Source organism: Urocampus carinirostris, chromosome 1 (assembly GCF_059441175.1).
Source record: "Urocampus carinirostris isolate Australia breed hairy pipefish chromosome 1, RoL_Ucar_1.0, whole genome shotgun sequence".
NCBI classification, from domain to species: domain Eukaryota; kingdom Metazoa; phylum Chordata; class Actinopteri; order Syngnathiformes; family Syngnathidae; genus Urocampus; species Urocampus carinirostris.
The window spans coordinates 13,596,827-13,617,349 of NC_142349.1; the positions used below are offsets into that span (position 1 = coordinate 13,596,827).

Genomic DNA, 20,523 nt, shown 5'->3' on the forward strand with positions numbered 1-20,523 from the left:
TCAACAGGCAAGGAAATTCTTCTGGTTCTTTTTTTATCAGCAAACGCTTCCAAGAATCCCAGCCTTAAACATTTAAATATTTCAAATATTTAGGGTAAGATATCAATCATAACTTTTAAAAGTAATATTTAGTGGCCGAAACAACAGCTCATTCATTCATGTGGAGAATGTTTTCTGTACCACATTTATTGCAGGTAAAAGTTTTGTATTTTGTTGAGAATAATCAAAGGTCATATCAACTGTAAAATGTTGTGATGTTATATGCTGTCTCATGTTCGTAAAAACAAAGTCTGCTGTCACAGGCCTCAGGCTATTTTTTGGGCTCCGTTCGGGAAATTGAAAAAAGAAATAGTGTCACTGGAAACACCATCAGCAGCAGAAGCTGACAGCCTAATTAAAGGTCATCCTACCCACCAGCTTTTAGTTACACATGAGAACTCGACACAATCCATGTAAGAGCATTGACACCCGGTTTACTGTCGGAGTTGCATGTAGCTACTCTAACTTTTTGAAGGTTAGAAACAATGACTTTGTAAGTGGATTTTGCAGTTCCTTGGAGTTGATATTCAGGAGTATGGCGACAGCCAAAGTTGAGAAAGCGTCCAAGTTGGAGACTTTGAAACTCTTGGAGAAGTGCCAAAGTGAGCGGGATGACGCTGTCCAACGGGAGGGTGTCCTGCGGGACAGACTAAGGCAGTACGAGTCCAAACTGCGATCCACTGAGTCCCTGAGGCAGAAGTACAAGATTCTGCTGACAGATAACAAAGATCTGAAGAAGCAAGTCAAAGCTTTACGCACAGAAATTGGCCTAGAATGCAGCCCCAACTTTCGAGGCAAGACCACCAAGGATGTCATCAGCGACCTGCACGAGAAGGAGCACGAGTGTGACACCCTTACAGAAAAGGTGACCAAGCTAAACATGACTGTGGATGAGCTGACATCAGAGCTTGCCAATACAGTCACGTCCAAGACATTGCTGGAGGAGAAGGTCCAGACTTTGCAGCAGAACCTCAAGGATATGACCCACAACCAGCGGCGTCTCCTCAAGATGTGGGAGGACAAAGCACAACAAAAACCGCAGGCCTTGCCGTCCATCGTGTTCAAACCTGGACAGAAACCCATATGTAACCAGAAGGCAGTCCAGACAGATATGTCCATCAGTTCTTCACAAAAGTTACCAGACTGAAGACAAAACGACCCTATTGGATAGACCGATCTTTACTGCTTAGGTTAAGTATTTTATGCATGAGTAAAGTACAGTAAAATATGTCACAGCTGATAACTAGTTCAATAATTTAAATATTCAGAGTGTCCCATCCATGCATGAATACAAATTACAAACGTCCGGCGTTGAAATGTAAAGTGATTCACAACTCGTTCGTGAATATGGAGAAACGGTTGGACAGTAATTGAATGTGTCAATTATATATAAGAATTACATTATAAAACACCGTCACGGTTTGTGTACTATCTTGGAATTCCCTGTAGAAATTGTTGGAAAATGCATACAAACTATGTGAATACGTGTAAGTAAAGTCCTTATAGAAGAAAAACTAAAGTGGTATTTAATCGTCAATTTGAAACAGGCATATATGTGGAAGCTCATGGTCCTTCGGGTGGTCCTCTGAACGAAAGTAGCGCGGCACGATGGCAACTTTGAAGTTTTGACAAAGATTGAATAATAAATCATTTACGACGTTATGTTTTCTACCAATCAAAGTTGTTGGTTTGTCCGCAAGGTAAGTCTCTATGTCTCTTTAGAAGTTTGGCTTTTGTTTCGCTAAATGACCGAAAATGTATATCAAGCTAGCCTTTAGCCGCAACAACTCAACGATCAGTCTATTGAAGCTAAAAGCGTGCATGAGTCGTTGTGTTTTTCCTAGTCTTATTACTTAAAATATAGTCGTGTATAAATAGTGCAAATCGAAGTCACCCCCCCCTAAAACAACTTAAATATAATCTTCAATAAGGCATCAAAACTATTTTGGAGGAGTTAAATATAGTACGACACCGAGAAAGTATATGATTAAACACAATGTGTACAGATCAAGTAAACACACATATTTCCCTTAGAGTATATTTATTGATATAAGGGTAAATTACTTACTGTATACGTCAAGTCACATTTATTTGTATTGCCCTTAAACAGATCCTATTAGGTCTGCACAGATCACCATCTGATTACTAATCTGAAACCTACACAGCAGCAAAGGAAAAAAATAAACAACCGTAGCCTTAGAAAAACGAAGAAACCTTGTAGTGGTAGCATTTGAGGTAATCCATTTTCCTGGATGACCAGGCTGCAATGGATGTTGCAAGGATATGGACATACAATACACAGTCAACATTGACAAGAACTAGAAGTCATAACTGAAACTGCAAAAAGTACAATTGACAGCAACAACAATCAGGGTCAAAATCTCGCCCAATGCAGCATGCTCTGAGATGGACACACTTTTGCGGTCACGGGTTAAAAATGTCAAGGCCAGGGGAGAAAAGTGATGAATATTTTTGTCCGCTGTTGGTCTTGAATCCACTACCTCGTCAATGAACAAGGAAAAACGAGAATGTATGCCTATCCATTATCTCTAATATCGTTATGGCTTTATTTGTATTTAAAAAAATTCATCAAATTGGTTTTGACACACTCAAAGCAATTCAACATATTCATTAGGTTTCTATTTCTAAGCACTCAAAATGCAAAAGGGTTAGCTCAGATTTTCTAAATGAAATTTGATAAATAAAATTACAACTTTCTTGATTATGTATTGTAGAAATCAGTCTAAAAACATTTTTGCTTCGTGTGATGTTGCTTCTTGAAATTTGTTTGTTTCGCTCCATAACTCCATTTGTAAATAAACGGACTCGTAAAATTATTCCCAATATGGTATTTAGCCCTACCCTTTTGATTGACACTTTTCTCTGCCAATAGCAGGCTTTTTTTTATGGTCCACAGCCCACGTTGCCCTGTTAGAGGGCCTGTTTGCTAAAACAGAAATTGGCTCCAATAGGTCCAGATATCATCAGCCAATAGTAACCAAATCAAATGATGATTGACACGTTTGTTAGCCAATTAAAATTCCAATATAATTGTATGCCATTATCCTGGTAAGTATCCCAAACACAGCTGTAAATAATATGGGTAAGGCAATCCGTGATTCATTTTTACGCACCATTATGCGCAAGTGTGAACAATCATATATTGACTTCTTGTCAGATAAATTAAACATTTACTACTTTTTCACTGTGGCTAAAAATTGCCCAAAGTAAGATACAAATTTGCAAATGTTTTCGTGTAGGTAAGTAGTCACCTCCCAATGACCTCTTTTTGGAAACGCCTAAACCTACCTTAGAAAAATGTGTAAAATGCAATATTTAGTTTTTCAGATTGTGAAGAAATTTGACATGGTACCAGGAAGGTTTTCAAGCTATTGTCATACTTTTTTTCCAGCTAAGATGCACATGCTACACTCTTATGCAAGCATTCCATTGCCAAAACAAAATTCAGGCGAGAATACAAACCTATTTCTGTGTGTTCTTCCTCAGATTACTCAAGGTTGGTAGCATTTACATTGATTATTGAGTTTTACCTTTCAAAAGAGACCAAAACCGTCCAAACCTTTTCAAAACAGCATTCAATTTACTTTGGGATACTTGGATTGGGATTTTAGGCGTATTGTACAGGAACGGGGTTAGGGTATCTTATCGGCCTATAAACAGATCAAATCACCGATAGGAGTTATAATTAATCAAAGGGAATAATTGCTCACAGTATGAAAAGGTTGCTTTTTTTAACCCCACTATTTATGTCAAATACTTCTTCCACGTCTGCAAGGTGCTAGTCACAATTGCGGTACTATCAACAACTTGTACTCATTTCCTCATTTACCAACATTCTTTTTGGTTTTACAAAATATAGATCTAGTTGTCTTTGGCGCTGTTACTAACGATTTAATCAGTCAATTCTTCTTGTGATAAATGGATGAATAGGATTTCTAAAAATAACAAAACACATTTTTAATTTCATCCTATATTTCAAATATTGAAGTTTTGGAGGGATAGTAAAAAAAGTACACAACAGAATGTTCTAGTGTTTGACAAATAACTTATCAATAAACAAAAATACATACAAATGTATGCTATACACCCGCAAATGTGTAAGTCATTTTTTTCCTACCACCTTATCCAAAGATCATATTACATTTAGACTGATAACACTAAACAAAAACAAAGAACCTGCAATAATTTTTTTTATGTGTAGCAAAAAATATCAAAATTTAAACCCCCTTTTAAAACTGTTATCAAATATATATATTGCTTAAATCTTTGAATATTAACATTCCAAATGTATAAATAATATACAATATGCTTAAAAGGCTGCCCCTTGTGTTGAGATAAACATGTCATCATTATTATTTTTCTTTTTACTTGATATATTTTGGTAAATTTTTAGATGCAATGTATCAAAAAATGATAAAAAACCCTGGTCCTATCCCATGAGAGGGGTGACCGACAGCAAGACAAAAACATACACAAAAACAAAGAAAAGGAAAAAAGCAGCAAAAACACACAAAAAATGACCATGGCCAACCCAAATGCCCAAACACTCAAACAAGCTATGCACCTCGGCACCCAAGCTGGTCATGCTTTCGTCCCTCCAGATGAAACGGGACGCAGGAAAGCGGCCATGTCACCCGGGTCAGGGTGACACAACACACTCTTCTGTTCAACAGCAGGGCCCGACAGCTTTCACTAGTTTACCCCTGCCGCTTTTTTTTTGACAGCAAGGCAAAAAAAGTAGTTTACATTTATAAAAACAGTCTTAAATCGCCCTCTGCTGGACTAAAGTGGTACTACAACTTAACAACTCACCGAGATCGAATACTTTGCTTTGATTAACGTGCTTAGTGGCTTATAAATTTGGCAACACAACGAAGCCCTGTGGTAATTAGTTACCTTGAACTTGAAAGAAACATCTCCTGGAAGCAACTGGGACACATCATCAGTGATGTATCCTGGGTTCATTGAGTGTTTCAGGTCTCACAACATCAGACACTCGCCCAGGTGACCCAGCCGAGGTCGATCACGCCTCAACTTGCGTTCCAGTAGCAGCCCACGGATCTGCCCTTTTGAGCCAAAGCCACATGGTGGCTTTTTCTGCAGCTTCACTAGCGGATTTAACGGCTTTCTTCTTGGCTTCCCTTGTCACACCCAACCATCCCAGGAATTTGCAGTAGGATCGTCCAGCAAAACCTCTGCAGCCGACCTCTATTGGCTCAAAATAAAACTTTCCAGCCCCTGCCCCTGCACTCCTCCACCAGCTCCTGGTATTTTGCACGTTTCCTTTCATTGGCTTCCTCAATACGCTCTTCCCACTGGACTGTGAGTTCCAGAATGATAAGATGTTTTGAAGCCTCAGAAGGATGATCATCATGTCAGGTCAGCGCGATGTTGCTGATATGTGCTGGGGGAACCTTAGTTGTTTCCCAAGGTCGACATGCAACTTCCAATTAGAGGCAATGTGGAAGAGTCCTGTTGTTGTCTGTGCACAAGCCCTAGGTTTCTCTCCTGCCTTGATGAAATTGACTGCCTTGCTCGGGGTGTGATGTCATTTGCCCGTGTTCATTGCTAGGGCGATGCTCTCGGCAACTGCTTTCAGAACTTGGTCATGGCGCCAGCGATAGCGACCGTCAGCCAGGGCCTTTGGGCAGCTGCTGAGGTGTTCCAAGGAGCCTCTTCCAGAGCAAAGGGGACAGGTTCACTGGGTATTGAGGACATCGTAAACTGCCTGCACCAGGAACCGGACATGGTGGAAGTCTGCTTGCATGATGTTTGACCAACACTTGGCCAACACTTTAATAGTCAATTTTGATAGATTTGATCAAATTGTTGTTGCAGCCCTAGTCTTTTTCTAACATGTTTCCTCTCGTAAATTTTATACCACAATTTCCGAATTTGGCACAAGTAATAAAATGAACCTATTTAGATGCAAAATGTTTGATCTTTCCTCGATTTTGATTCACCAAAGGCAAAGATAATTACATAAAACAGAAAAAATATATAATTTCATATGTGTGTAATTTTTTCAAAATATGAAAATCACATCAGTATCCTAATATGACCGTATGGACATATTGTTGAGAACATTCCTATAAAATATGATGAAAATGTTTAGGTTGACAGGAATGCCCTTTAAGGATATTGTGGCAAGTATTTAGCCAGCATAGTCTTAAAACCACACAAGGGTGGTTTGAAAGAAGGAATGCACAAAAGGTAAGACTTTAACTACCTGCGTTTCCACACTAAAAATTAATGCCCCAAACAATTTCTTAGGAACCTAAATTTGAAAACCTTTGCCTTAAACTCATTTGAGACTGCACTCTTGTATGAATAAACGTATGAGTTTTACTGCGGCAGTCTTAAGTGAAATGAGAACACAGATTGAATAATGTTCAAGATGTTATTGTTCATATCTTTTTGTATTTTAGGTCATTTGCTGGAGGGTTGCAGCCAGCATAGCCTGGGCCGTGTTGTTGTTGCCACCCACCACGGCTGTTTTGGTCATCCTCAGCAGATTTAGCTTCCCAATCAAGACTTTACCAGGTCAGGTGGGCACTATTTTTATTCTCACTTTCCACCTTCTTATATTTTTTTGCTCTATACAGAATGTATGTTCATCATGACAAGCGCCAATGGCTTTTTATCGTTTTTCCTGCAAGCCACTGTAATCATCATGGTGGGCTTCCTGATCTTTCGGAATTATACAGGTATATTATTAAAACTCTGTGTACCGTCTTTCTTTGTAAATATCTCATGTCTCAATGTGGGCACATGTGGCTTATATCCAGGGGCGGCTTATGTTTGTACAAATGTTTTTTCTTTAAAACTATACGAGGTGCCGCTTATAATCGGGTGCGAGCTACAGTCTGGAATTTACATTTATGATATTCTTTTCAATGTAATAATCTGCTTAAAGCTATTGGTCGCTAGTTTGTGTTGGTTCGGAGACGTAGACGTGTGCCCCTACACACCCAAGCTGTGTGACAGACAACATACAGCAGCCTATCACAGTCGCACGCACGTACAGCCTGCCCAATCGTGATTGCTGTGTCCTCTCTGTCTGAATAAAATGATATCAATGACAAAAAACACAACTTAAACTTAAAGTAGCGAATATTTCACAACCATTTACAAGAAAAGTAATTATTATAGATTATTCATTCATTCATTCAATATCTGCACCGCTTATTCACAGTAGGGTCGCGGGGGTGCTGGAACTCATCCCAGCTGTCTTTGGGGAGTGAGCAGGTGACACCCTGAATTGGTTGCCAGCCAATCACAGGGCACACAGAGACAGACAACTCACTCGCTCATTCAAACCTAGGGACGATTTGAACTGGCCAATTAACCTGATATGCATGTTTCTGGAATGTGGGAGGAAACCTGAGTGCCAGGAGGAAACTCGCGCAAGCACGGGCAGAACTCCACACAAGAAGGTTCGATCTCATGACCTCAAAACTGTGCCGCACACGCGCTAACCACTGCGCCGCCTTGCTGCCCTTATTATAGATTAAATGAATGAAAATTTTTGTTTACATTCGAAACACATTTTAAGAGAATATTTTCAAATAAAAAGTACTGTACACAGCGTTTTAGAAATGATTTTATTTTTTTTAATTTTTAAAGTTTATAACTAATTAAAATATTAGCTTTATAAGAACTCCATTCTATTCAAGGGGAAAAGTATGGCCCGCCATTAGATATTTTTAGACTTATTTGGGAGTTTTGCTGCAGAATGTTATTGCACTACTTTCATTTCACTATTAAAAGAAAAGGAAAAATGCACTTTTAATTTAGGCCAGTCTCCAAGCACTACCTCGTTGATATGTTTGCCTGTTTATCCTGACATTATTTTATTTCATTTTTCTGTGTCAGGTATAAATTGCTAATCAGGTATATTCTGGTGTGTCATGTCTCACCTCTTTGCAAACATTGTTCACTGCGTTGTTATCAATGACATTAAAAACTATTTGTATTCTTAAACGGACAAATACTGACACATTTATAGTAATAATATAATATTTTAATTGGTGAAAGAAATTAAATGAATGAATGTATTTCCAGTGGTATGGTAATCATCAAACTTGTTTGCCATCTGTTTTTTCGGAAAAGAGAAAAGCTCAAAAGACCATGTTATCTCAATGTCCTTTTTGATTTGTGCTTGGCTTTTTCTAAGTCATCCCCACAGTTGCCTGCTCCAAAATGGCTCTTTTGGGTATGCTGCTGCACCCGCGCCACTTAGCAACCTCCCTGGTCCACTGCGTGATGGGCGCCACCGTGGCATGGGCCGCCGCCATCATCATCGGTGGTCGCTACGAAATGCTGGCCTACCCTTGCGGCCTGTACGTCTGCCCACCGTAGATCTCGCGAGTCGCTAATTGCTAACACTTTTAATAATAACTGTCTCACAGTCCTGATCAGGTGTGTCTCAACGAATACCACCTTTTCCTACTGCTCGCGGGTGCCTTTATGGGTTTCTCCCACAACCTGTCTGGAGTCATCCACAATAGGAACTATGTGTCTTTCCCCGTGATTCAGGTATGTACTGTTTTAAATCACATGTGTCGAACTCATGGCCCGGCAGCCCAATGTGGCCTGTTGTCCCATTTTATGCGGCCTGCGGCAGCTTAAATTGTCTGAGCATCTAATGATAAACATGGCAAAATAATGTTTTGACTAAAAACAACATTTCCCACAATACCATCACCCACAAAGATACGACTGAACACCACTACACGCCAGTGTTTCCAGATCAATAGCGTTGAGTGGTCTTGAAATAATCTTTAAAAAGATTTTGTTGTACAGTATTTAGTTTGACAAATATGTGCAGTGACATTTTTTTCAATGCAACCGTAATGTTTGTGACTTGAATAATGAAAAAATTCAGAGTTGCTTTGCATGAATTAGTTGATTTAGTCAGGCGTTTTGAGGGCAGCCATTATGCTAATGTGGCCCTCGGTGAGAATGGATTTGACGACCTTGTACTAAACTAATTTGTCTTTGGTATATAGAATTTGTATTCATTATTTAAATTCTTTTTTTCTCAGCAAAATAAATATCTTCGCTTTAAGGGGTCTTTGCAACAAGTGATGAAGTGCAGTGCCTCCGAAGCATTTTCCTCTATCAGGAAATATATTGTTGTATATTTCCTTTTGGGTATGTTAGGTTATTTTTTTTGTTGTTGGTCTGATTAATAAAATTGCCTCAATTTCTTATAACATATATCTTTGTTTTACACTGCAGGACACATCCCAAGGGAGTGGATTTGTAAAATGTTTAGTATTGACTTGGACAGGTGAGTGCATTTTTCAACATACTTAGCTCAACCCCTCCAAATTCAGTCACAAGTATTCCGTATCCCTTTTGCAGTTCCACTTACCGTCTGAACACCATTAGTGGGCTTCTGGATTTGGCCTTGCTCTACCACCTGTGGCTCACTGCCACTTTCTTGCTCTTTACCTGGAACATTACCTTGCTGCTTTTCAGGATCTTTATCACAGAGGTGTGTATGTACATACTCTCCTAGCTACTACAATAATGATGTCATTTCGTTGTCTAGGAGAGTGGTGCCAATTTTGCCATTTGGAGGTTTTAAACATTGAGTTAAGTTTGTCCCTTTCAGTTTTGCCCAATTTTCTAGGAACGTTTATGTTCCTAAAATTCATATCCAATATTTAAACGTATGTTGGTTTCTTGGCATTAGTTTTTAGGGATATTAAAGGGATACACAATTTGGTTCCTGGAACTTTTCCATTGCAATACTTCTGTTCAGGGCTTTTGTTGTATTTTAGGAACATCTTAATCCCCTGCTCCTCTTTTTCATAGTTGTTGGTAGTTCAGGTAAATATGGATTTTCTTGGAATCATTGTTATTAATTGCGTGACATATATTTCAAAGTACTTCTTTTTTCAGCAACCAATGTTTCCCATTTGATTTATTCTGTGCGGCTACTTCCACCAAAAGGTTAATACTCGGATAAAATTCCTGTGAATTTGTCTTTCTGAAAATTGCTATTGTTATTTAGCACTGAGGGATAATACAGCAGATTATATTCACTCGTAGGTCAATGTCACTATGAAGCGTTGAACTTTAACCAACCTATCAATTAAGGTACTTTAATGTCTCCCGTTTGTACAGCATTACAACTTTTCGGTGCAGTCGTCATTCACTGAGGACGTGCAACGCTGTCTTCCAAGGGTGCTGTCCGACCCACAGCCAGCTATATTGAAGGTAACTCATCAACTTTTAAGTCCCTTTGGTGGATTTGGAAGATTTACTCAGTCTTTCTGCCTTACAGTTCTTGGCACTGCAGGACTTGGCTCTGCTATCTCAGCACTCGCCATTGCGACGAAGCGAGGTGTTCAGTCTGAGTCAGCCAGGTTTGTTTTAGCAGGTTTACGATTTTTTTATTTTATTTTTTTATTTAATAGGGGACAATCCGTTCCTTCACTCAATCAGGTGGACATCCTCACAACTGGAGTGCCATCAGTAAGGGATGTCAGTCGCTTCTGAGCGACCTAACCCAGCGGCTGGTCGCTTATCATGACAGTGTGGCCAGCAACGGCAGGACCAAGTCACTTTCGTCGGGAAGCAGCGAACTAAAGTCTTCTTCAGATTCATCCTCTGGTACATTAATCGTCGTTAAATGAAACGCATCAATAGAACCATGCAAACAAGAATCTTAATATTCTAAGCAAACCTTTATTATAAAAATCGCTGAAAACATTAACTGTATAATGGACGTCTTGGATAAACTTATGAAATAAGGCATAGGACGCTTTCAGTTCCAGAAACTTGCATTAGTCAGTCAGTTCCAAGGTATTAGCCATTGGCATTTTGTTGTTACTTGTTGCACCAATTTTAATTGTGGTGGTCTTTAGCAGTGGTGGCCAAACATTTTGGGTCACTGGCCTCATTGGGTAGGAAGTAGACCTAAGATTTATGGCCCGAGCCCGAACCCGAGGCAATTTCGGGCCGGGTCGGGCCTGAAATGTCAGTCATACGGTCGGGTCGGGTCGGGTTCGGTCCTGCTTTTTTTTTTTTTTTTTTTTTTTTTTTTAATTAATTAATAATTATAAATATATGTTCATTAAAAATATATACTTAAACTATGTATGGATACTAGACCAAGGAATACTTGTTATAAAATAAATAATTTGGATAAAACGGAGAAGGAGCTGTAATTGCTATTTAACGGAGCCAGAGCATGCTCTGTGCACGTGACGTGAATGCTGTCCTTGTAGTGGGTTGTACATAATTCACCCACGGAACCATTGTTTAGTTAGCGAGTTCCTAGGGGGACTCTTAATTCGGCCGGTTCTAGCGACTCCCGTGTTTGTTTTGTAATTGCAAGTTTACATGTCATTAAAGCAGCTCCCGTTGGCACCTTTGTTTGGCACTCCGCCTACGACTCCCGTCTCTGCTCGCTACATCCTCTTAATAATCTTCCCCTCCGCAAATTCGCATGATTTTGGCCTGGTATCCCCGATATGGAGTCGGACCAACAAGAAGTGAAAGATGAACTAAAGAGAAGAGAACTGACAAGGAAAACACACTCTGGTAAGAGTGAACTGTGGAGCACTTTCAAATTGATCGTCGAAAATGATACAGACACTTGCGTTGGCTTCGCTGTGTGTCAATTTGACACTCAGCGAAGCCAACGCTAGAATCTTAAGGACGTACTGCTGCTGTGGATTATGGCCCAATGATCAAGTCGTCAAAATGACGGACGCTCTTAAATGTTTACGCCGCCTCTAAAAAAAAACCCGTCAATGACAGATTGTCGCTTAATGTAACATCTGCAGTGCAGACACAGAAATATAAAAGATGTAAATATTTATACAGTTTTATTTAACTTAGGCCTAGATGTTGTAACAAAAGGCAGAGTTTAATTTGTTATCATAAATCACCCCTCCTTATAAATAAAATATGTAATTTCGGGCTCTCCTCGGGCCGGGCCAGCAAATCCAGTTAATTAGTCGGACTCGGTCCGGGTCAGGTTTAATACCCCTCGGGCCTGCGTCGGGCTCGGGTGCTTTTTTTTGGCCCGATCTTACCTCTAGTAGGAAGTATTTGGATAGGGGAAGGACTGATTTAAAAATATGCCTGATTGATGTACTTGATATTTGTATAGGCAGGCAGTCTTAAATCTGATATCTTGGCAATGTATAAGAAAAATAGATAACATGAGCAGATATATTTTTGTTTGCACTTACCTGCACAGGTTGTTTCATGTTGTTTGTTTGTGAAGGGACATTTCATCCAATCGGTTTTGAAACGCTCAATAAACAAACAAATGTTTTCATTTACAGATAAAATTTGCTTTACAAGCTTTGGGGTAAAAGCTGTCTCAGTCTTTTTGTTTTACCTTGAACGGATCGGTATCGCAGAGTAGCAGGTTCAGCAAATGGAAATTGGGGCAAGTGATGTTTTTTATGATTCAGATTCACATTTACTTTATTGTCATTCGTATACACGTGTATACAGAACGAAATGTCGATACATCTGACCCGCACAGTTACTTTGAACGTCAGCCGGGATAGATAAGAATAACCATGTCTTTGTCAGAATTTTAGCGCAGCAGTTCGTCATCTCGGGGTTCGATGCCACTTCCAGTTGTTAAATGGTCCAGTTTATTGTCCAGAGAGCGAACGTTGGAGAATGGATGGGAGAGGCATTTAGCCTTTAGCCCGGCCCGACAACCTCGCTTCCTCGTCCGGCGGTCACGCCGCTGTCTTGCCACTCTGCTTTGCTGCTTTGTAGGCCGCTGGGTCTTGTTGACATAGCAGTCCGTGGCTAATAAACACTCCCGAGTGGTCGTAGCACCGAGCGCTTGATGTCTGGATGATCGCATATCCAGCAAAAAAAACTGCGATCGTATCTTAATCTGCAGTTCGAGCCGACTTTGTGCGCCGTCAAAACTGAGTCGAAGACTGGGTCTTATGGCCAACGTGTAAAAAACTGTTGCGAGCCGATGCAGCCGCAGCCGAACAGGGGCGCCGCCATGATGATGATGATGATGATGATGCCCTTTGCTCTGTTCAGGCATCTGTAATTGTAAATGTCATGTAAGGAGGGCAGTGGGTAGCCAATTATTTTTTTTGGGTGTGCAGTATCTGTAACCCTCTGCAGTCTCATCCTGCCTGCTACTGTGTACTTTTAGTGCCCTACTGACACAGCGTAGGTCAGAAGGCTTTCTGGTGGAGTGGTAGATGGTCGGGATGGGTGTTTCCACAGATATTCTCTGGTTGATAAATTGTACTCGGCATATACAGCCACAGTGGGTGGTTTGGATTAGAACATGACCTTGGTGACACCCATTGGACATATTAAAACTGCAGGTCATTTTTTTGATGAGAAGTGGCTCTTCTTCCCCCTCATTCTCACAGGCTGGATTAATTGCAGAACAATTTGTTGACCCCTGGTCTTTACGTTGCACTTTTTGTGTTGTTGCTGGATTGTATTTCCTTGCATTTGCCATTTAACAGGTATTTTTAGTATACGGTCGGAATAAACGGTTAACTTATTTTCCCGCGAATATGGTCTTAGGGAGTTTTTGGTATGGTGAATGGTGGCTAAAGGGACTTAGTACTGAAACCTATAGACCTTTCAGTTCAAAACATAACAAAGATTTTAAGTGTTATTTTAATTAAGTTAATAAGCTATTTAAGAAATTGAAAAATCTATTTGCTAAAATTCAAAATAAGTTAGGATTTGAAGATTTTAATTTTATAGCACCTGCTTTTACAACTCAATAACATTAAAATGGCATTCATGCAAATGAGTCACGTTATGAGTAGCTATAGTTTTGCACGAGCAATGAGTGTTAATTTGATGTAACAACTGATTTCAAACTTGATTGATAAGAACCTTTTGCATTGGGTGTTATTCTTTCCCCATTAAAGTGTTAAATACATATGTTGGGGGCCCGCTAATATCCAAATGAACTGGTCGATTTCATTATTTTGAGGGTCGTTGTGTAACGTGCAGTGTAAAAAGCTGTGCCTAGTGTTGCAAGGAGTTTGAGGTGCTTTTAGTCAAGTCCCACACACGTGCGGTGCCCCCCTGCGATTGGTATTTTGTTTTAGTGTCAGGTTTGTGAAGGCAATTTTTGGAGGACAAAGGCACGCCGCCAGTGGTGATGAGTATCAACCATGCTTGATCATTTTGACGCTCGGTCGCCAAATTATTGAAGTGTGCAGCTGACAGGGGAAAACTGCAACTTGACGCGTGAGCCCTAATTATAAAACAGAAGAGTTTGACCAGAGTTTCCCTTAACCCTCGAGGAATGATGACGGGCAAATGCCGCAGCAACCACCTATGACAATGGCACTGGTACTAGCAAATATAGGGCTCTCATTTTACACGACGCAGCCCTCATTTCTGTTTACTTTCGGCGCAGAAGTAAATATGTGCTGTCATGAATTAACCGATTCATGCAAGATGAACACTTTGCTTTTATTAACAATGTTTGAAAAAACGTCTGCCCGGACGCCCAGGGCATGCATCTTTTATGTCGGGCGTACAACTTACACAACGTCTCCGCCCGGGTGGCTGACAACTCTTTCAAGAAAAAAAATCCTGAAAGTTTTTTTTCCAAATCAAACATTTGCTTTATTCATATTTCAAAATCTTCGTCTGGTTTAGAAATTTCTGAATTCCGGGTCGTTTGGCAATTTGCATATTCGGCAGCCGATGAGAAGCCTGCATCGAATAACTTCGTGCTTCCGGACTTTCCCGAGTGTTTATAAGGTCGCGCATTTGCATATCATTTTCCAAAGTAGACGCACAGAGAACACAAGACAAAATTGATAAGTTGTTAAGAATCAAACCAAAACCTCAGCCCAAGAAGAAAGATTCAAAAGAAGCGAACAAAATGTCTGACGCTACAAAATGTAAACGTACATTAAGAGCATCATGGAAAGAGGAGTTCAACACAAACATTGCATGAGAGAAGATGAGTACTGATGGCAGATGGAAAACAGCAATGTCATATTCATGCAATGCATGTTATAAGTAGATTTATAATAAACTTGATTTTAAAGTGTTGTTCTGTTATATATTCTGATTATCAATCCTTAACATTTTTTATTTTATTTTATTTATTTTGCGATTAGTCGTCTTATTGTGTTTCAAGTTGTGAAAATGGGACAGGCAACTTTATGGCTGGGCAGTTGTCTGCCCTGGTGTCCGGTAACTTTTTGTCATGAGTTTCAGACACTGTTTTTAAGAAATGAAATGATCTGCATTTATATAGCGCTTTTCAAGTCAAGACTTCCCAAAGCGCTTTACAGTGTGCTTCACATTTCCCAAGGAATAACCAACATTGTAACACCAAACAGGATTTCAATGGCACATTATAAAAGTTGTCACCACTACCATAAAATAGCATTTGCCCTCATTCTTATAGCGACAACACAATCCATTGGCGTAAACTATAGTAATATTCAAATCACACCACAATGGCTTGTCTTCGTGATCACTGTTTGATTGAGGTAGTCACTACTTTAAATGGTCACATCATCTGAAAATATGTGACGTAAAGAACTTGGAGCGTAGATGAAAATGGCGTCATATGTGCGTAGTCACGGCCCCATTGGCGTTCTCCGGTCAAAATCATCAATGCGAAATTCCTCATGCGCGTGGGTGCTTGCTGGAGGTTCTGTGTCACCAGAGCTGTGTTTTGTTTCCCCACTTTTTCTGCTAGACAAATCGATCTTAATTTGTGCCTGTCTTTTTAAACCCCCATAGCAAACTCTGGTGTGGAGGATCTGTCAAGTCCAATGCCCAGAAGCTTCTCTAACAACACTCCAGAGTCAGTCTTTGCTCGAGCCGGGTCGACCCCGCTGACGGCACCCTTCACCCCACCCTGCCAGAACAATTCTTTTGCCTCACCCGGCCTACGGCGTCTCACGGCATCCGTGTACCAGGGCTCACCGTGGCATGGTACTGTGCAGAGCCCTCACATCATGAGGAGGGTACCCAAAATGTGGTCCACTACCACTATAGGTAAGAGGATTTGCAAAATACTGTTACCGTGGTTAATTTTTCAATCGGTAAACTTCACCATAGACTCGTCCAGTGGCAGCCCACTGCTGTCCCCTGTTGTCTTACCCACTTCCAAGCAGGAGCACCGCAAACCTAGTCTGTTGGCCCAATTTCTCCACAACCGGAAAGAGCAGGTACCATCATTTTTCATGCGTGTTTTTTTTCGTTATCAGTAATCTTAAACAATTGCGTCCACTAAAAAATGTGTGTGCAAAATAAAAACTGCATTTTATGCTTGAAAGTCATGAAAGCTTCATTTTAATGCTATCTTCACTCCAGGTTAAACTGTTCGTGTCCAGGCGTGCATTTGTAGCATATTTGTTCAACAAAGTGAGCTCACTACACAACACTACTGTACGTTTTGCAGAAATCCGGTACATTTTTATTCTGTTTTTCCCCCCAGATTCCAGAAGCCTCCAGCGAAGCGCTCTTTGCAGACAGCCAGGCCCACATCTGGGTTTTAGATGGTAAACGACACAATTTTGACTCTCGTGGCAGAGGATTAGTTAACCATTTGAGCATTTTCCAGGACTGTCCTACTTGACTCACGCCTCCTTCACAGAAGACCGCTTTGGTGTGGTGCAGACCACATTACCCAGCATTCTTGGCAGCATGCTGTTGCTACAAGAGGTCAGCTTTACAGAGTCGCAACTAGACCAAAACCCTTTTTTTGTGTGTCCTGTTTTTCACATCGTTAAGTCTCAAAAATGTTATTTATTCATTTTTTTCATTAAAACATTTGGTCAGCAGTGATGCCATAGATACCTTGAAGTTACTTTACAGGTTACCGTATTTCAAAATCAACTAATTTGCGTTGGGTGACTTGGTGACTGAGTTTTATCCCAATTTAGTTATTCATTTGCTGTCTGTAGCCGCTAAGAAAATGATGAAAAGACAAACATGTAAAATGCGTTAACTTTTCGTAACATAACTACTATTTATAGAAAGACAATTTGATTATAAAAGTAGAAAAAAAAGAAAAAGATGGACTTGTGGAAAGTTGACTTATGTTTTTAAAGATAAAACAAAGACTGTTTTTGTAAAGAAAAGGTAAAAGTATTAGTGTAAATGATATGTTTTTCAAATATTTAAAAAACATTTTTGAATAGCTTCCTGATGCTTTACTTCAACCTGCTAACCTATAGCAAAGAGATCTCCACTGGTCAGAATTGAATTACATGTTGCCATCTAGATCAATAAATACAATGGCTTGCACTATATGTGCAAGGGATGGGTGAGTTTAGGATTAGTTGCATGGGCAAGCCTGTCTAATGTTGATTTGTATAGTCCTTAATCACGAGGAGTCTCAAAGGGCTCCACAGACCACTACATGCTTCAATGTTTTTGTCGCACTCCTGCGTATATGTTAATACCAATTTAATTAATATTGACTGCTGCACTAGTTAAGATTGGCAGCTGCGGACAAAGTGCGCAAACGAGGGGGGGATTACCTCATGTGCGGCCCCTTCTCAAGCTTTTTTCATTTTCCTCATGTTGAGGTTTTTGAGTTTTTCCTTGCCCTCATGTAGATTTGAGATCAGGGGATGGTGTAATAATAGTCTGTAGGTTGCAATCGTCTGTGGTCCGTGCAGCCCTTTGAGACTCTGCGATTAAGGGTTTTGCAAATAAACTTGACAAGTGTCTTAATTGCGGCACAATGTGTTAATTTTATTTACTAGACATTTTCCCTCTGATTTTAAATCTAAGAAATGGACCTGAACAAGATCGTTCAAGCCTGTGGTTTAACATATAGTGCAGCTTGTACAAAAACCAAGTTGAGGTTCTTCCTTAAATTTGTACATGTGGATTTTAGTCAGTTGCACCCTCATCTCATCTCATCAGCTGCACCGCTTATCCTCAGTAGGGTCGCAGGGATGCTGGAGCCCATCCCAGCATTCATTGGGCAGTGGACACCCTGGACTGGTTGCCAGCCAATCGCAGGGCACACGGGGACAGACAACTCACTCGCTCATTCACACCTAGGGACAATTTGGAACGGCCAATTCACCTGAAATGCATGTTTTTGGAATGTGGGAGGAAACCCACGCAAGCACGGGGATAACATACAAACTCCGCACAGTAAGGCCGGGAGCTGGATTTGAACTCACTCGGGAGGTTCCCACGACCTCAGGACTGTGCCGCACACGCGCTAACCACTGTCCTGCCGTGCTGCCAGTTGCACCCTGTTGTCTGTAATTCATATAAATCCAAACATTGGAACTCTGCTTCGTCCGTAGGCAGTGGACCGTCATTTTAAGTTGCCTCACGTCTCCACCAAACCGGTGAGGACGATGGGCGGCATGTGCGATTCTTCCTACAAAACACTGCGCTTCGCTCTCAGGGCTGCACTCAAGACGGCCCTCTACCGGATCACAACCACCTTTGGAGACCATCTATAGTGAGTGACAGTTTTGTCAAGGCTACATCGCGTGGCCATACATACTCAATAAGTTTCTTTGCACATTTTCAGCGCTGTTCAAATGTCCGCCGAGCACCGTAAGAGGCTGCAGCTCTTCTTGCACTACAAGGAATAACTTGAACGTTTGCAATTTGCTGAGGTTTTTATTTTAAGATATTGCAAAGAATGCTTTCATGTTAGATTCCTGTTTGTAAATATTGGTTAAATAAAAATGATGTATAAAAAATGTCTCCAGCCCTCTTTATGAAGTCTCACTAGGAGATACAAATGTTTGATATCGTGATGGCAAAAGGAAAGCTTTCGTCCACTGAAGTTGGGTGAGTTTAATCGTAGTTCTTCCAGAAGGTTGATTTTTTTCTTTTTTTTTTTTTTTGACTGATCACATTTAAGCAAGGTTCATGCAGGTGCTTGAAATCCTTGAAAATGTTTATATTTATTATCATGTTTAAAGATTGGAAATTTTGGGTAAAGTCCTTGTAAATGCTTGAAATTGTTTAAAAAGTCTGCTGACACTGCTCTCTGGTGGCTTTACGTTGCATGAATTTTTCCCACGTGATTAAGAGCAGCTGGTATTAGTTTGTAAAGCATTCTCCTATGAAGTGTTATCGCCCCCTCCAGTTCATGCTACATCTAAATAGGACACTACAAAATGTGTATTAGTGCGAGGATTACGCTATCAACTATGGATGTTTATTATGAGCCATAAAAAAATTAAGGTAAAGTTTCCCCGTGGTCAATTGTAATGGGAAGAACTTCCTGCAACTGATTATGTAAGCTGCATATTACAGTCATTTTACCCAAAACCTATATGGAGAAATATGTTTAAAACATTTTACACATGTGTTGTTCAGATACAAATATATTTGCTATCTACTCAAGATCTAAAAAAACATTTCCCCATATAAGTGCACATGTAAGATTTTAAAATTGCATATGAAGATCGCAGATATTTGCTGATCTGCAATATACATGATTCACACCATATTTCTTCTTAAATGGGACTGCGGAAATTGAAAATTTGTGATTGGTAAGTGATTGAATTGGACTTAAAAAGGGTGAGCAAACCCTGTCTAAGCATGCTTAGAAGACTTAAAATTTACAGCAAGGTGGTCTTAAATGGAATAATCTATCGACCCTGGTCATATCCCTTGAGAGGGGTGACCGACAGACAAACACACACACAAAAACAGAAAATAAAAGGAAAAGTTGCAAAAAAACACATTTTTGGACCACGGCCAAACCAAATGCTCAAACACCCAAGTTAAGCACCTCGGCACCCAAGTTGGTCATGCTTTCGTCCCTCCAGATGAAACTGGTCACGAGAAAGCGGCCATGTCACTCGGGTCAGGGTGACACAACACACTTCTGTTCAACAGCAGGGCCCGACACCTTTCACTGGTTTACCTCTGCTGCGTCATACAGTTGCCCTGCCCATCCCTTAGAACAGGGGTCGGGAACCTATGGCTCGCAAGCCATATATGTCTCTATGAGGATCTGGGGCTCAGACATTTGATTGCATGCAAATTTTCTCCATCTCGTTCAAAATTTGAGCCATTAACCCTGTTCACACACAAAGCCAAACCAGAGCTAAAACACAAAGCAGTACTTCGCAGAATATACAGGGCACGTTTTTCACTACAATTTACAGTCAAGGTGTCACACAAAAAAACAAAAAAAAAAACTTGTTTTGGCTGTACAACGCTAAAGAAGCCTTTATATAAAAGCTCACTATATAATCTGTGTTCAGTGGTCAGAGACCTTATGATGAAATCCACAGAACAAACTGTAAATATGCCAAAACACCAGAAGAGAATTTTAAAGTTATTTGATTGAGGTGGAGGGATAGGTGTGAAGCTATGCAAAAAGTGCAAGCACTCCCTCCCATCTCTCGCCCTACTCCGTCTGCGTCAAAAGGTAAGCACATCAGGCTCCCTGTTTGCAGAATGTTGACGTTTTTACAAAATAACTGCTTGCATCGGGTTTTGAAACCAATATGT

At 40.3% G+C, this 20,523-nt stretch overlaps 2 protein-coding genes across 3 annotated transcripts; both read left to right on the forward strand.

The window, feature by feature from the left end:
* The first annotated feature begins 321 nt into the window (after window positions 1-321).
* LOC148373622 (uncharacterized) lies at window positions 322-1,277 on the forward strand. The gene has a single exon (XM_088327396.1). It carries the CDS (start codon window positions 431-433, stop codon window positions 1,184-1,186), a length of 756 nt encoding a protein of 251 aa, XP_088183522.1. The 5' UTR covers window positions 322-430; the 3' UTR covers window positions 1,187-1,277.
* Window positions 1,278-1,577: 300 nt separating this feature from the next.
* On the forward strand, window positions 1,578-18,746 carry ndc1 (NDC1 transmembrane nucleoporin). Of its 2 annotated transcripts, none has more exons than XM_088327335.1 (18): window positions 1,578-1,739; window positions 6,489-6,603; window positions 6,666-6,767; window positions 8,237-8,402; window positions 8,472-8,598; window positions 9,108-9,216; window positions 9,304-9,355; window positions 9,430-9,562; window positions 10,198-10,290; window positions 10,358-10,439; window positions 10,519-10,686; window positions 15,811-16,068; window positions 16,132-16,241; window positions 16,387-16,437; window positions 16,511-16,574; window positions 16,637-16,737; window positions 18,345-18,505; window positions 18,578-18,746. In XM_088327335.1, the coding sequence occupies exons 1-18, from the start codon at window positions 1,701-1,703 to the stop codon at window positions 18,639-18,641; spliced, it is 1,995 nt and encodes a 664-aa protein (XP_088183461.1). In that variant the 5' UTR covers window positions 1,578-1,700; the 3' UTR covers window positions 18,642-18,746. The 2 variants fall into 2 exon arrangements, with proteins under 2 accessions (XP_088183461.1, XP_088183454.1); XM_088327328.1 differs by having other exon boundaries at window positions 10,358-10,417; window positions 10,491-10,686.
* Window positions 18,747-20,523: the final 1,777 nt, after the last annotated feature.